Below are 14,737 nucleotides of genomic sequence, written 5' to 3' on the forward strand. Positions count from 1 at the left end.
TCCGTCAAGCAGTGTTTGTGCTTTTCTCCCTGTTCGACTTCCTTCACATTGGGTAAACCATTATCCCTGGCCACCGATGCACTCCAGTATTGCATTATTACAGTTCTGTCACATCAGAACCTGGATATCACTGAGCAGCCCACGCCTTACACTTCAAAGTGGCTTTATGCAGCGCAATCTACTCGTAGTCAGAAAAGGAGGCATATATATATATATATATATATATATATATATATATATATATATATATATATACAGGGTGAGTCACCAAACATTACAGCTGGATATATTTCGTAAACCACATCAAATACTGACGAATCGATTCCACAGACCGAACGTGAGTAGAGGGGCTAGTGTAATTGGTTAATACAAACCATAAAAAAATGCACGGAAGTATGTTTTTTAACACAAACCTACGTTTTTTTTAAATAGAACCCCGTTAGTTTTGTTAGCACATCTGAACATATAAACAAATACGTAATCAGTGCCGTTTGTTGTATTGTAAAATGTTAATTACATCCGGAGATATTGTATCCTAAAGTTGACGCTTGAGTACCACTCCTCCGCTGTTCGATCGTGTGTATCGGAGAGCACCGAATTACGTAGGGATCCAAAGGGAACGGTGATGGACCTTAGGTACAGAAGAGACTGGAACAGCACATTACGTCCACATGCTAACACCTTTTTATTAGTCTTTTTCACTGACGCATATGTACATTACGATGAGGAGTGGAATAGAGTGTGTCCCAACATGTCAGCCTAATAGATGTTCAATGTGGTGGCCATCATTTGCTGCACACAATTGCAATCTCTGGCGTAATGAATGTCGTACACGCCGCAGTACATCGGGTGTAATGTCGCCGCAGGCTGCCACAATACGTGTTTCATATCCTCTGGGGTTGTAGGCACATCACGGTACACATTCTCCTTTAACGTACCCCACAGAAAGAAGTCCAGAGGTGTAAGATCAGGAGAACGGGCTGGCCAATTTATGCGTCCTCCGCGTCCTATGAAACGCCCGTCGAACATCCTGTCAGCCTTCTGTTAATTGCGGAATGTGCAGTGCACCATCATGCTGATACCACATCCGTCGACGCGTTTCCAGTGGGTCATTTCCTAGCAACGTTGACAGATCATTCTGTAGAAACGCGATGTATGTTGCAGCTGTTTGGGCCCCTGCAATGAAGTGAGGACCAATGAGGTGGTCGCCAATGATTCCGCATCATACATTTACAGTCCACGGTCGCTGTCGCTCTACCTGTCTGAGCCAGCGAGGATTGTCCACGGACCAGTAATGCATGTTCCGTAGATTCACTGCCCCGTGGTTTGTGAAACCCGCTTCATCGGTAAACAGGTAGAACTGCAACGCATTCTCTGTTAATGCCCATTGACAGAATTGCACTCGATGATTAAAGTCATCACCATGTAATTGCTGATGTAGCGACACATGAAACGGGTGAAAGCGGTGACGATGCAGTATGCGCATGACACTACTTTGACTCAGTCCACCGGCTCTCGCAATGTCCCGTGTACTCATGTGTGGGTTTATGGCAACAGCAGCTAACACACCAACTGCACCCGCTTCTCCTGTGACGGGCCTGTTACGGACCCGTTTGCGTGCTGCGACCATATCTGTTGCATACAGTTGGCGGTAGATGTTTTGCAATGTGCGGCACGTTGGATGCTCTCTGTCCGGGTACCGTTCTGCATACACCCTGCAGGCTTCAGCTGCATTTCGTCGACACTCGCCATAGATGAGTATCATCTCCGCCTTTTCAGAGTTCTAATACACCATGGTCACAGTTCCTACAACACTACACTATCACAGACGTCTGGTAACACGGTGTACTACAGTTGGTCTGCGTGCGGAGACTAATGCAGAATAACAATAGCAGCAAGCGCTACATGCGGACACTGCGACAGCTAGACCAAACCACAACAGTGCACTACAGCCACACGCGTAAACACGGTCGTTATCGTAACCATGTCCCTGCAGATGCTACTCGCCAACCGTGGCCCGTGTTTGTTACAACACGCAACTGAACGTCGGAGGTTTCAAGCGTCAACTTTAGGTTACAACATCTCCGGATGTAATTAACATTTTACAATGCAACAAACGGCACTGATTACGTATTTGTTTATATGTTCAGATGTGCTAACAAAACTAACGTGGTTCCATTTAAAAAAACGTAGGTTTGTGTTAAAAAATATACTTCCGTGCATTTTTGTATGGTTTGTATTAACCAATTACACTAGCCCCTCTCCTCACGTTCGGTCTGTGGAATCGGTTCGTCAGTATTTGATGTGGTTTGCGAAATATATCCAGCGGTAACGTTAGGTGACTCACCTCCTTTTCTGACTACGAGTAGTTACATTGCGCTGCATAAAGCCACTTATATATCCCTCCTTTTCTGACTACGAGTAGTTACATTGCGCTGCATAAAGCCATATATATACCCTTATGGAAAAAGTTCAAGGCAATCGTAAAATGCGTTTTAGACAGGTACGTGCCGAGTAAAACTGTGAGGGACGGGAAAAACCCACCGTGGTTCAACAACAAAGTTAGGAAACTACTGCGAAAGCAAAGGGAGCTTCACTGCAAGTTTAAACGCAGCCAAAACCTCTCAGACAAACAGAAGCTAAACGATGTCAAGTTAGCGTAAGGAGGGCTATGCGTGAAGCGTTCATTGAATTCGAAAGTAAAATTCTATGCACCGACTTGACAGAAAATCCTAGGAAGTTCTGGTCTTACGTTAAATCAGTAAGTGGATCGAAACAGCATATCCAGACACTCCGGGATGATGATGGCATTGAAACAGAGAATGACACGCGTAAAGCTGAAATACTAAGCACATTTTCCAAAGCTGTTTCACAGAGGAAGATCGCACCGCAGTTCCTTCTCTAAATCATCACACGAACGAAAAAATGGCTGACTTCGAAGTAAGTGTCCAAGGAATAGAAAAGCAACTGAAATCACTCAACAGAGGAAAGGCCACTGGACCTGACGGGATACCAATTCGATTCTACGCAGATTACCCGAATGAACTTGCCCCCCCCCCCCCCCCCCCACTACACTTCTAACAGCCGTGTACCGCAAGTCTCTAGAGGAACGGAAGGTTCCAAATGATTGGAAAAGAGCACAGGTAGTCCGGTTTTCAAGAAGGGTCGTCGAGCAGATGCAAAACTATAGGCCTATATTTCTGACATCGATCTGTTGTAGAATTTTAGAACATGTTTTCTGCTCACGTGGCTGCTATGGGTGGCCGCCTTGGGGCCATTTTCTTTTCTTCATACTCTTTACATTCCAACAAGATGATGGGATATTCCACTAGGATAATGCACCTGTTCGCGTATCATGTCGTTTCTGGAAACCCAGACTCTACTCTGTAGGAATCAACATGGATTCCGGAAACAGCGATTGTATGAGACCCAACTCGCTTTATTTGTTCACGAGACCCAGAAAATATTAGATACAGGTTCCCAGGTAGATGCCATTTTCCTTGACTTAGGTACAATTCACAAGGAAAAACTGAGAAACATTTTTTTCAAAGATACAAAATAGGTTATCAGATTGTAGGAGTAAGCCTACTTCATAAAGAAGCAATTTTTAGCTCATCAATTAAACTTTAATAAAACAATTGACACATCTGCCAACAATAAAACAAAGAAATCTGTTTTACAAGTTAAATGATAATATACTACATAAGTAGCTGTAATCGATTAATTTATAACACTGTATAGCAACAGACCTGTGCAAAGTGTTACAATATATGAGACATTGTGTGTTGAATAATTTTACTCATGGAATGCAATGTGGGCTGTATTCCTACTTGCTTTTTTAATGTGCTAATTGTTTGCTTATAGAATTCATTTTGGTCTCCTCTCATCCTCACATCAGGTGATTGTCTGTCATATTGAGGCCTGAGTGAACTGCCCTTCCTTTTTATCTTTCCCTAACTGTCCATCTTACCTTCCCAAGCAAGAAACTAATAGTTCCCAAGGCTAGGATAATGTAATTTTCTTTTATGTGCACATTGGCAGTACTAAATCTTTTGCTTCCTGAAGATAAATACAGCCCACCAATTACTTCTTAAAATATAACAGTTTCCTTTTCAAATGTCATAATTCTTATAAGACATTTGACATTTGAAAAGGAAACTCACGACAGCTGTATGTCAGAAATGATAATATATGTCTTGGTGATGATGCCTGGTATGAGTTATTTCACACTGATGATTAGGTTTCGTTAAGGTATGATCACATCTGGTCTTGAATCATACTTGTCCACAAGGCACTGTGCAGGCTAGTAATGGATCACTTAACTTCGTATGTACATCAGTTTAAGGTGGCTGCTATTGGTGGCTGCTTTGGGGCTATTTTCTTTTCTTCATACTCTTTACATTCCAACAAGATGATGGGATATTCCACTAGGATACTGCACCTGCTCATCAGGAAGGGCATATGTAAACATAATACAATGAGTCTTTTGCAGAATATTGATATTGGTACTATATATATTTTCAAAAAGTGCTTGTTTAGTTTGATATCCAACTGTCCAGTTTAACTGATAATTAAAGGCGTTGTCATATTCTGTATTTAGATATAATGAAGAGATGTACGATAAATGTTCAACTTAATTGCTCTGGAAAACATATGAGGATAAGCATTTATAATTTTTACCATTTTTCTGTTTCAGGTCACTGTTTGTTGTAATAATTGGTATTGCTGTAACTGCCACACTCTATGATAAAACTGACAAGAAGGAAGATAAATTTCATAGTAAGTATCAGACACACTGTATGAGCAAAAACTTGAAGCACCCAGAGGACACTGTCTAATGTCAATGAAAGATCATATATGTACACACCATTGGCCGGAACATAAATGGTTAGGGTTTCAGTTCTCTGTGACAGGAAAAATGGTGACTGCAGTGCACTAGTGTTGTCTGTGTTTAATGTTGTTACCACACCTGGTATGCAGTTTGAGCAGTGTAAGATTCTGAATGATCACTGTGAAGGACATGATGATGCCACGTACTCATATGAGACAGCGTTATTAGCAACTGACAGAATTTGAAAGTGAGCTCATTGTGATACTCCATTTGGCTGCCTCGTCAAATCGTGCAATATTCAGATCCGTCAGGCATTTGGATGTGACAGTGGCCAATGTCGGACTGCATGGGAATGTAAAGGATAGGCATTTCTGTCATTAAGGTTACAGTTGACTGTATCTGACCACCACAAGTTAGGACCATCATACTGTGCACCAAGCCCATTGCAACCCCTCCAGATCTGCATCTGCCATCTGACTACAAGTAAAGGACTGCCCCCAACATTCTGGGTCATCCTACATCAATGGTCAGAGACTAGCAGTAGGCAAACCAGGGAATTACAATCCCATGCATAAGCTGTTGTTAACACAACAACACAAATGGCTGCATTTGGAGAGGTGCCTGACCAGGAAGCACAGACTGCTGGTGAATGGTGTCACATTGTGTTCAACAATGAGTTGTGGTTCTGCACTATCTCAGATGATCACCGTTAGTGAGAGTGGTGGCGATCTGGGGAGAGGTCCCATTCTTCCAATGTAATGAGGAGCACAGTGGTGTTACTACTGGCATCATGACGTGGAGAGCCATCAGGCATGACTCCAGGTCAGGGCTGGTAGCTTTTGAGGGAACTCAGATGGCACACTTGTATCCTCATGTGTTACCTCTCATATGACAGTATAGTGGTGTCATTTTTCAACAGGACAGGGCTTGTCCACACATGGCAAGTGTCTATGTGAACTGTCTGCATTATTCTGAGGTACTCATGTGGCCAGGAAGGTCCTCAGATCTGTCCCCAGTGGATCATGTGTGGGACGAGCTTGGATGTCAACTCTGTGCCAGTGACACTATCCAGGACATTAAGGGCCAGTTACAAAAGTAATTGGCTAGCTTGCCCCAGGAGAGGATACAATGGCTTCATGACACCATTTACAACTGAATCAGGACATGCATCCAAGCCAGAGGGAATGCAACATCACGCTGATGAGTGGGGTGATACTGCCTGTAAATTTGACTTGATATTGTAATCACTGAAATAACATCATACACCCTTTGAATTGGTGAAGTTTCTTTAGTTTCCCCCTTCATTTTATTTTCTTCACACACACACACACACACACACACACACACACACACACACACACACACACACACACACAAAGACATAAACCACCACCACCATACATACATCACTTCCATGTCCACATTCCAACACCCATGTCAACAGCATCAATCACAACTTTCTTATTAGAGCTCATTAAATGTTCTTCAGTATTTGTATACCTTCAAACAATTTAATTTCACAAACTATATGAAAGTAAGCATATCTTGACCATAATTTCTTCATTATATATAAGTTTCTGCTATTTCCTTAAGTTTATGAAGAGAAAGGAGCCACACAAGACCAAATCTGAAAAATAGTGGATGAACTAACAGTTTATAGTGTAGTTTGATCATTTTTATCAGTTGTATGAGCAAGTGTGGCATCCTGCTGCAAAAAAATATTAATCTGTATCACATGGGCCTCTTCTGCATTGTTGTTGTTGTTGTTGTGGTCTTCAGTCCTGAGGCTGGTTTGATGCAGCTCTCCATGCTACTCTATCCTGTGCAAGCTTCTTCATCTCCCAGTACCTACTGCAACCTACATCCTTCTGAATCTGTTTAGTGTATTCATCTCTTGGTCTCCCTCTATGATTTTTACCCTCCACACTGCCCTCCAATACTAAATTGGTGATCCCTTAATGCCTTAGAACATGTCTTACCAACCGATCCCTTCTTCTAGTCAAGTTGTGCCACAAACTTCTCTTCTCCCCAATCCTGTTCAATACCTCCTCATTAGTTATATGATCTACCCATCTAATCTTCAGCATTCTTCTGTAGCACCACATTTCGAAAGCTTCTATTCTCTTCTTGTCCAAACTAGTTATCATCCATGTTTCACTTCCATACATGGCTACGCTCCATACAAATACTTTCAGAAACGACTTCCTGACACTTAAATCTATACTTGATGTTAACAAATTTCTCTTCTTCAGAAACGCTTTCCTTGCCATTGCCAGTCTACATTTTATATCCTCTCTACTTCGACCATCATGAGTTATTTTGCTCCCCAAATAGCGAAACTCCTTTACTACTTTAAGTGTCTCATTTCCTAATCTAATTCCCTCAGCATCACCCGACTTAATTCAACTACATTCCATTATCCTCGTTTTGCTTTTGTTGATTTTCATCTTATACCCTCCTTTCAAGACACTATCCATTCCGTTCAACTGCTCTTCCAAGTCCTTTGCTGTCTCTGACAGAATTACAATGTCATCGGCAAACCTCAAAGTTTTTATTTCTTCTCCATGGATTTTAATACCTACTCCAAATTTTTCTTTTGTTTCCTTTACTGCTTGCTCAATATACAGATTTAATAATATCGGGGATAGGCTACAGCCCTGTCTCACTCCCTTCCCAACCACTGCTTCCCTTTCATGCCCCTCGACTCTTATAACTGCCATCTGGTTTCTGAACAAATTGTACATAGCCTTTTGCTCCCTGTATTTTACCCCTGCCACCTTCAGAATTTGAAAGAGAGTATTCCAGTCAACATTGTCAAAAGCTTTCTCTAAGGCTACAAATGCTAGAAACGTAGGTTTGCCTTTCCTTAATCTAGCTTCTAATATAAGTCATAGGGTCAGTATTGCCTCACGTGTTCCAATATTTCTACGGAATCCAAACTGATCTTCCCCCAGGTCGGCTTCTACCAGTTTTTCCATTCGTCTGTAAAGAATTTGCGTTAGTATTTTGCATCTATGACTTATTAAACTGATTGTTCGGTAATTTTCACATCTGTCAACACCTGCTTTCTTTGGGATTGGAATTATTATATTCTTCTTGAAGTCTGAGGGTATTTCGCCTGTCTCATGCATCTTTCTCACCAGATGGTAGAGTTTTGTAAGGGCTGGCTCTCCCAAGGCCCTCATTAGTTCTAATGGAATGTTGTCTACTCCCGGGGCCTTGTTTCGACTCAGGTCTTTCAGTGCTCTGTCAAACTCTTCACGCAGTATCTTATCTCCCATTTCATCTTCATCTACATCCTCTTCCATTTCCATAATATTGTCCTGAAGTACATCACCCTTGTATAGGCCCTCTATATGCTCCTTCCACCTTTCTGCTTTCCCTTCTTTGCTTAGAACTGGGTTTCCATCTGAGCTCTTGATATTCATACAAGTGGTTCTCTTTTCTCCAAAGGTCTCTTTAATTTTCCTGTAGGCAGTATCTATCTTACCCTAGTTAGATAAGCCTCTACATCCTTACATTTGTCCTCTAACCATCCCTGCTTAGCCATTTTGCACTTCCTGTCGATCTCACTTTTGAGACGTTTGTATTCCTTTTTGCCTGCTTCATTTACTGTACTTTTATATTTTCTCCTTTCATCAATTAAATTCAATATTTATTCAGTTACCAAAGGATTTCTACTAGCCCTCATCTTTTTACCTACTAGATCCTCTGCTGCCTTCACTACTTCATCTCTCAAATGGCTCTGAGCACTATGGGACTCAACTTCTAAGGTCATTAGTCCCCTAGAACTTAGAACTAGTTAAACCTAACTAACCTAAGGACATTAAACACATCCATGCCCAAGGCAGGATTCGAACCTGCGACCGTAGCGGCCTCGCGGTTCCAGACTGCAGCGCCTAGAACCGCACAGCCACTTCGGCCGGCTCATCTCTCAAAGCTACCCATTCTTCTTCTACTGTATTTCTTTCCCCCATTCCTGTCAATTGTTCCCCTATGGTCTCCCTGAAACTCTGTACAACCTCTGGTTTAGTCAGTTTATCCAGGTCCCATCTCCTTAAATTCCCACCTTTTTGCAGTTTCTTCAGTTTCAATCTACAGTTCATAACCAATAGATTGTGGTCAGAGTCCACGTCTGCCCCTGGAAATGTCTTACAATTTAAAACCTGGTTCCTAAATCTCTGTCTTACTATTATATAATCTGTCTGAAACCTGTCAGTATCTCCAGGCTTCTTCCATGTATACAACCTTCTTTTATGATTCTTGAACCAAGTGTTAGCTATGATTAAGTTGTGCTCTGTGCAAAATTCTACCAGGCGGCTTCCTCTTTCATTTCTTAGCCCCAATCCATATTCACCTACTATGTTTCCTTCTCTCCCTTTTACTACTACCGAATTCCAGTTATCCATGACTATTAAATTTTCGCCTCCCTTCATTACCTGAATAATTTCTTTTATCTCATCATACATTTCTCCAATTTCTTCGTCATCTGCAGAGCTAGTTGGCATATAAACCTGTACTAATGTAGTAGGCATGGGCTTCGTGTCTACCTTGGCCACAATAATGCGTTCACTATGCTGTTTGTAATAGCTTACCCGCACTCCTATTTTTTTATTCATTATTAAGCCGACTCCTGCATTGCCCCTATTTGATTTTGTATTTATAACCCTGTATTTGCCTGACCAAAAGTCTTGTTCCTCCTGCCACCGAACTTCACTAATTCCTACTATATCTAACTTTAACCTATCCATTTCCCTTTTTAAATTTTCTAACCTACCTGCTCGATTAAGGGATCTGACATTCCACGCTCCGATCCTTAGAACACCATTTTTCTTTCTCCTGATAACGACATCCTCCTGAGTAGTCCCCACCCGGAGATCCGAATGGGGGACTATTTTACCTCAGGAATATTTTACCCAAGAGATCGCCATCATCAGTTAACCATACAGTAAAGCTGCATGCCCTTAGGAAAAATTACGGCTGTAGTTTCCCCTTGCTTTCAGCCGTTTCTTCTGCATTAGTTCTTTGTTAAATTTATCTCATAAAAGGCATAATGTGGATATGTACTCATTTTTCCCTGTTGAAGATATTTTAGTGCGTATATGAACAAAACAAAACTGAAGTCAGAGGAAAATGAAATGTTTGGTTCAAGTGTGATCTCATGTTAGAGAAAAGACTTATCAAAATAGTTAGTTGGTTTATTTGAGAAAGGGGACCAAACAGTGAGGTCATCGGTCCCATCGGATTAGGGAAGAATGGGGAGGGAAGTCGACCATGCCCTTTCAAAGGCAACCTAAATCAGGACGGCTGGATGCAGGTTTGAACCATCGTCCTCCTGAATGCGAGTCCAGTGTACTAACCACTATGCTGCCTGGCTTGGTCTTATCGAAATGACCATTATAAAATATCTTCCTTCAATTAACACTATTCAAATAAGTAATGACAACCCTGTTTTGCATGTTTGTTTCATGAATTGTTCATTCTTTCACAGATCATGTTCCATGGATCTCAACATGAAACATAAAATTATGGAATGTGAAGTAGTCTGTGACTGCCTTAGTACCAAGACACCTCTATTATAAAGTGCCAAAAAAGAACAAGAATTCAGCAATCAGTCACAAATAAAATCTTCATTTTATTGCAGATCTAGATTTCAGCTTTTGAACATCTATCTTCAGGGTATTCAAACTGAGTCATATAGACTCATCAAGTTTGTGACAACAAATGTTACTACATGACTTTAACACATACATAGCCAGAGAATCAGACTATGTACATGTTTAAAGTCATAAGGTAACATGAAACTTCCTGGCAGATTAAAACTTTGTGCCGGACCGAGACTCGAACTCGGGACCTATGCCCTTTGCAGGCAAATGCTCTACCAACAGAGCTATCCAAGCATGACTCAAGCCCTGTCCTCACAGCTTTAATTCTGCCAGTACCTCGTCTTCTAACTTCCAAACTTCACAGAAGCTCTCGTGCATACCTTGCAGAACTAGCACTCCTGGAAGATAGGATATTGCAGAGACATGGCTTAGCCACAGCCTAGGGGATGTTTCCAGAATGAAATTTTCACTCTGCAGCAGAGTGTGCGCTGATATGAAACTTTCTGGCAAATTAAAACTGTGTGCCGGACCGAGACTTGAACTTGGGATCTTTGCCTTTCTCAGGCAAGTGCTCTACTTCCAGGAGTGTTAGTTCTGCAAGGTATGCAGGAGAGCTTCTGCGAAGTTTGGAAGGTAGGCGATGAGGTGCTGGCAGAATTAAAGCTGTGAGGAAGAGGCATGAGTCGTGCTTGGGTAGCTCAGTTGGTAGAGCACTTGCCCACGAAAGGTAAAGGTCCCAAGTTCAAGTCTCGGTCCAGCACACATTTTTAATCTGTCAGGAAGTTTCATATCAGCGCACACTCCGCTGCAGAGTGAAAATTTCATTCTGACATATGGTAACATGCTCACAACTTACTGTCTACTTGAATGAATAGTCACCACCAAACTGCGGCCACGAATATAGCTGACGACCCAGTTGCAGAACACTTTGCTGGCCCCAATCTCTGCAGTTTTCCACACCTGTCTCCACCCTGCCCAAGGATCCTAATTTCACCATCCTGCATCCACACCTTACTCACCATGGTCTCCCCTCCCTCTATTCTGTCCCATCTCCCCTACCAATTCACACAATCATCATCATTGTGCTCATCATGAACTCACTAAAGCTGGTGGCTGTGAGTCACACTCTTAATCTCTCCTCCAGTGTTGTGTATTCAGCCAGCATACTGAGCAGATGTTGCGGGGGCACTCTAGCTAAAAAGGATCCAAGTATTTGTCTGAAAGCTAGCAACATTTTCAGTCTTGCCTGTGCACCTGTGGTTTCAGTGCCTCCTTTCCTAAATTAATGGTGTGGCAAATTGTGTATTCAATGTTTGATAGAATGCGTATTTTAATGTGAATAATATTTCCTAGAATATAGCACCAACAAGATGTTTTTATCCTCAAACTTGAGTTATCCAGATAACTTGTAGAAGGTGTCTCTCATAAAAGTGTCTTTAATTTCAGGAGATTCTCAGATTCATAAGCTTACTGAAACTGACTTCCATTGGCAGCCTGAAATTTCATTAAAAACTAAGTACTCTGGTATATGATGCATTATGTCCATATATTGACACTGTGAAATATTATACTTGCTTTTGCTCAAAAGTTGCTTTCTTGATTATTGCTCAGAATAACACAAACTTTGAATGGAATATTATCAAAAAAGGGGGAAACATTATGGAAACAAAATAAAAATTAACAAATTTTTCCCACTAGATGGCACTCTAAGTGTCATAACATAAATGAGTTTGGCTACAAATGACAAATGAATTGCAATGTGATGGCTATGATGTGAGTTGCACATTAAACCAACCATACTATGCAATGTACATGACTGCCAAGTTCAGCAGTTATCAGTTGTAGCATTTTTAGTTAGGTAACGTGGCTAATTTTGTATGGGACCAATGCAGGATATTTTGTAGAATTTTATGCACCATGCCCACAGTCATGTCTACAGGTCAGGCAATTCCCTGCCCACTGCATGTCTGCAGACCACTGCTCGACCCCTCCTGCAGTGCTGTGGCCACATCTTTTACTGACATCAGCTCAATTGTTTTCCTCCCTCTGTCACCACTTCAAAAGAACTTGTCTTTTCAAATTTTGTAATCATTCTCTTCAGACCCTTGGCAGACATCAAACCAATGTCTTTTTCATACCCTTGAATGTCCAGAACTTCTGCAGAGCTACAGGTGCACAGTCATCGTTTTCGTAAAAGAGGTCTACCTGCAGCATGCACAATCCTGCATTAAGTCAGTCATGCCGAGTGTGTCAGACGCAAACTGAGGAACAGCCATGTACTCTGCATCTTTTATTTTGCATATTCTGCCATATACAGTGCCATCTAGAGGTAAATTTTTCATTAAATTTTTTTTGCCATAATGTGTCACCCTTCTTTGATAATATTCCATTAGAATTTGTCATCATTTTGAGAAGTGGTTCTTTTTTAAAGAGTTTTAAACTGAAACTTCAATTAAAATCACTCTGTATATACATCAGTGACTTTTGCTTCATGTTCCAGTTGTTTTAGAGTAATAAGAAAATTATACAATGTCCATGAATTCTGTAGAAACAAAGAACATGCATTAGAGCTCATTCATCTGTACTGACCTGTTAGTACAATATTCTGCTACATTTCAGACATTGTACAAGCAGAAGCTCATTTACACTAATCATGTCTATTATTTTTCAGACTCACATATTACATGTACTTAAATGCAGCATTTCTTTGTGTGCTATGTTACAGGGTAAGTCTTTACACTGGGTAACATTTTGTCCATTATTATTTTCAGGTCAGAAAATGGAACTTTTAGAATGCTTTTCTCTGAAGAAAAATGTAAGGAAACTGATAAGCATGGAAAGATCTGCAGATGATATTGAAAGTGTCCATGGAATTCGAGCAATTAATGCTTATATGCTGCTGCTTTCACACAAATCAATGGCATTATTCTTCAATCCTTACATGAACCGCACCGACATGGCAGAGGTATTATTTCTCATGATTGTGAAGTGAATGTGGTTGAATCACACTCAACACAATAATGGTAGAAGTAGTTCAGGAATGTCAGTATTTGTGAAATGACATAAAAATTATTTTCCTAAACACTTAAATGGTAACACAGTTGCAAGAATTTGTCATACAGGAAGAATTAAGATTTTCAGGGATGGCTCAAGTACTATCTCAAGAAATGATCTCATTGCACATGACACTTCCCCTAAGTAACATGTCATTAATAGGTTTATGGATACCATGCAGAGGAAGGTGTGTGAAGGGAAAGAGGGTGTATCAGTGCACAACACATTCTCTCTATCAAAAAGCTGAAAGTGCATTCTGAACTGATAGTTAACACAAGTTAAAATTACATGCATCTCCTACTGCAAAGACTGCAGCTTCATGAACCAGTCTCTGCAGGTACAGAATGTGATTTTCTCCACCTCCAGCACATAATGAATAATCACTCAACTTCGGGAGTTGACAGTGAGTTAAGAAAAGTATCACAATATGCATTTGGTGTGTATACCTGCATCTCATTCATCATGTTGGTCATGCAACACAGCAACCACTGATGGCAAAGGTGTAGCCACCCCAGATCATGTACCATATTGGATGGAATGTCGCTGTCAACTGTGCTCTGAAATAACACTTGGGTGTTTGATGACTAGCAGAGAAGGCAGAGATGGGCCAACAACATGCAGCATTATTCACAAGAGTGCTCAGGCCTCCTGGTTTTGACTGAAATAGAATGTCTGAAACAGAGTCTTCAACAATTCTGTGACAACTGAGGTTGCAACTTTTCCAGACTTGTGTTACTCCAAATGACTGAAATGTGTACCAGACAGGAGAGGTAACCACTACTGCAGTTGACTATACAGCAGGCAAAAAACCTGTTCAGGGCCTTGAAATATGAATATTTGTGTCATACTTAAGTAAGTGTTTTTGTAGACAAAAATATTCAAGTGTTAACAATCCACTTTCACACCCATAAAGCAGCAGCTATTACCAATTTTTTTCAATGGTTGGTTAAAATCCAAAGTCAGAAGTAGAGTAATCTCTAGTAGTATCAGTAGTAGTAATAGTTGTCATTGTTTTATTCAACTGTAGATCATGGTTTACAAATATACTGGACATTTCTTGGTATTTACATTTTAAGAACAGCAAAAAATATGTAATTCATATATACAGTAACATACAGGGTGTTTCAAAAATGACTGGTATATTTGAAACGGCAATAAAAACTAAACAAGCAGCGATAGAAATACACCGTTTGTTGCAATATGCTTCGGACAACAGTACATTTTCAGGCAGACAAACTTTCGAAAT

At 40.8% G+C, this 14,737-nt stretch overlaps 1 protein-coding gene across 1 annotated transcript in view; it reads left to right on the top strand.

Moving 5' to 3' along the window:
• The window catches only part of LOC124555966 (nose resistant to fluoxetine protein 6-like), a 408,440-nt gene that overhangs the window by 342,101 nt on the left and 51,602 nt on the right, over positions 1 to 14,737 (top strand). The window contains exons 7-8 of the mRNA XM_047130013.1: positions 4,697 to 4,779; positions 13,209 to 13,402. Coding sequence (XP_046985969.1) covers positions 4,697 to 4,779; positions 13,209 to 13,402 — 277 coding nt within the window. The remainder of the gene's footprint in view (positions 1 to 4,696; positions 4,780 to 13,208; positions 13,403 to 14,737) is intronic.

This window comes from Schistocerca americana, chromosome X (genome assembly GCF_021461395.2).
Source record: "Schistocerca americana isolate TAMUIC-IGC-003095 chromosome X, iqSchAmer2.1, whole genome shotgun sequence".
Taxonomy (NCBI): domain Eukaryota; kingdom Metazoa; phylum Arthropoda; class Insecta; order Orthoptera; family Acrididae; genus Schistocerca; species Schistocerca americana.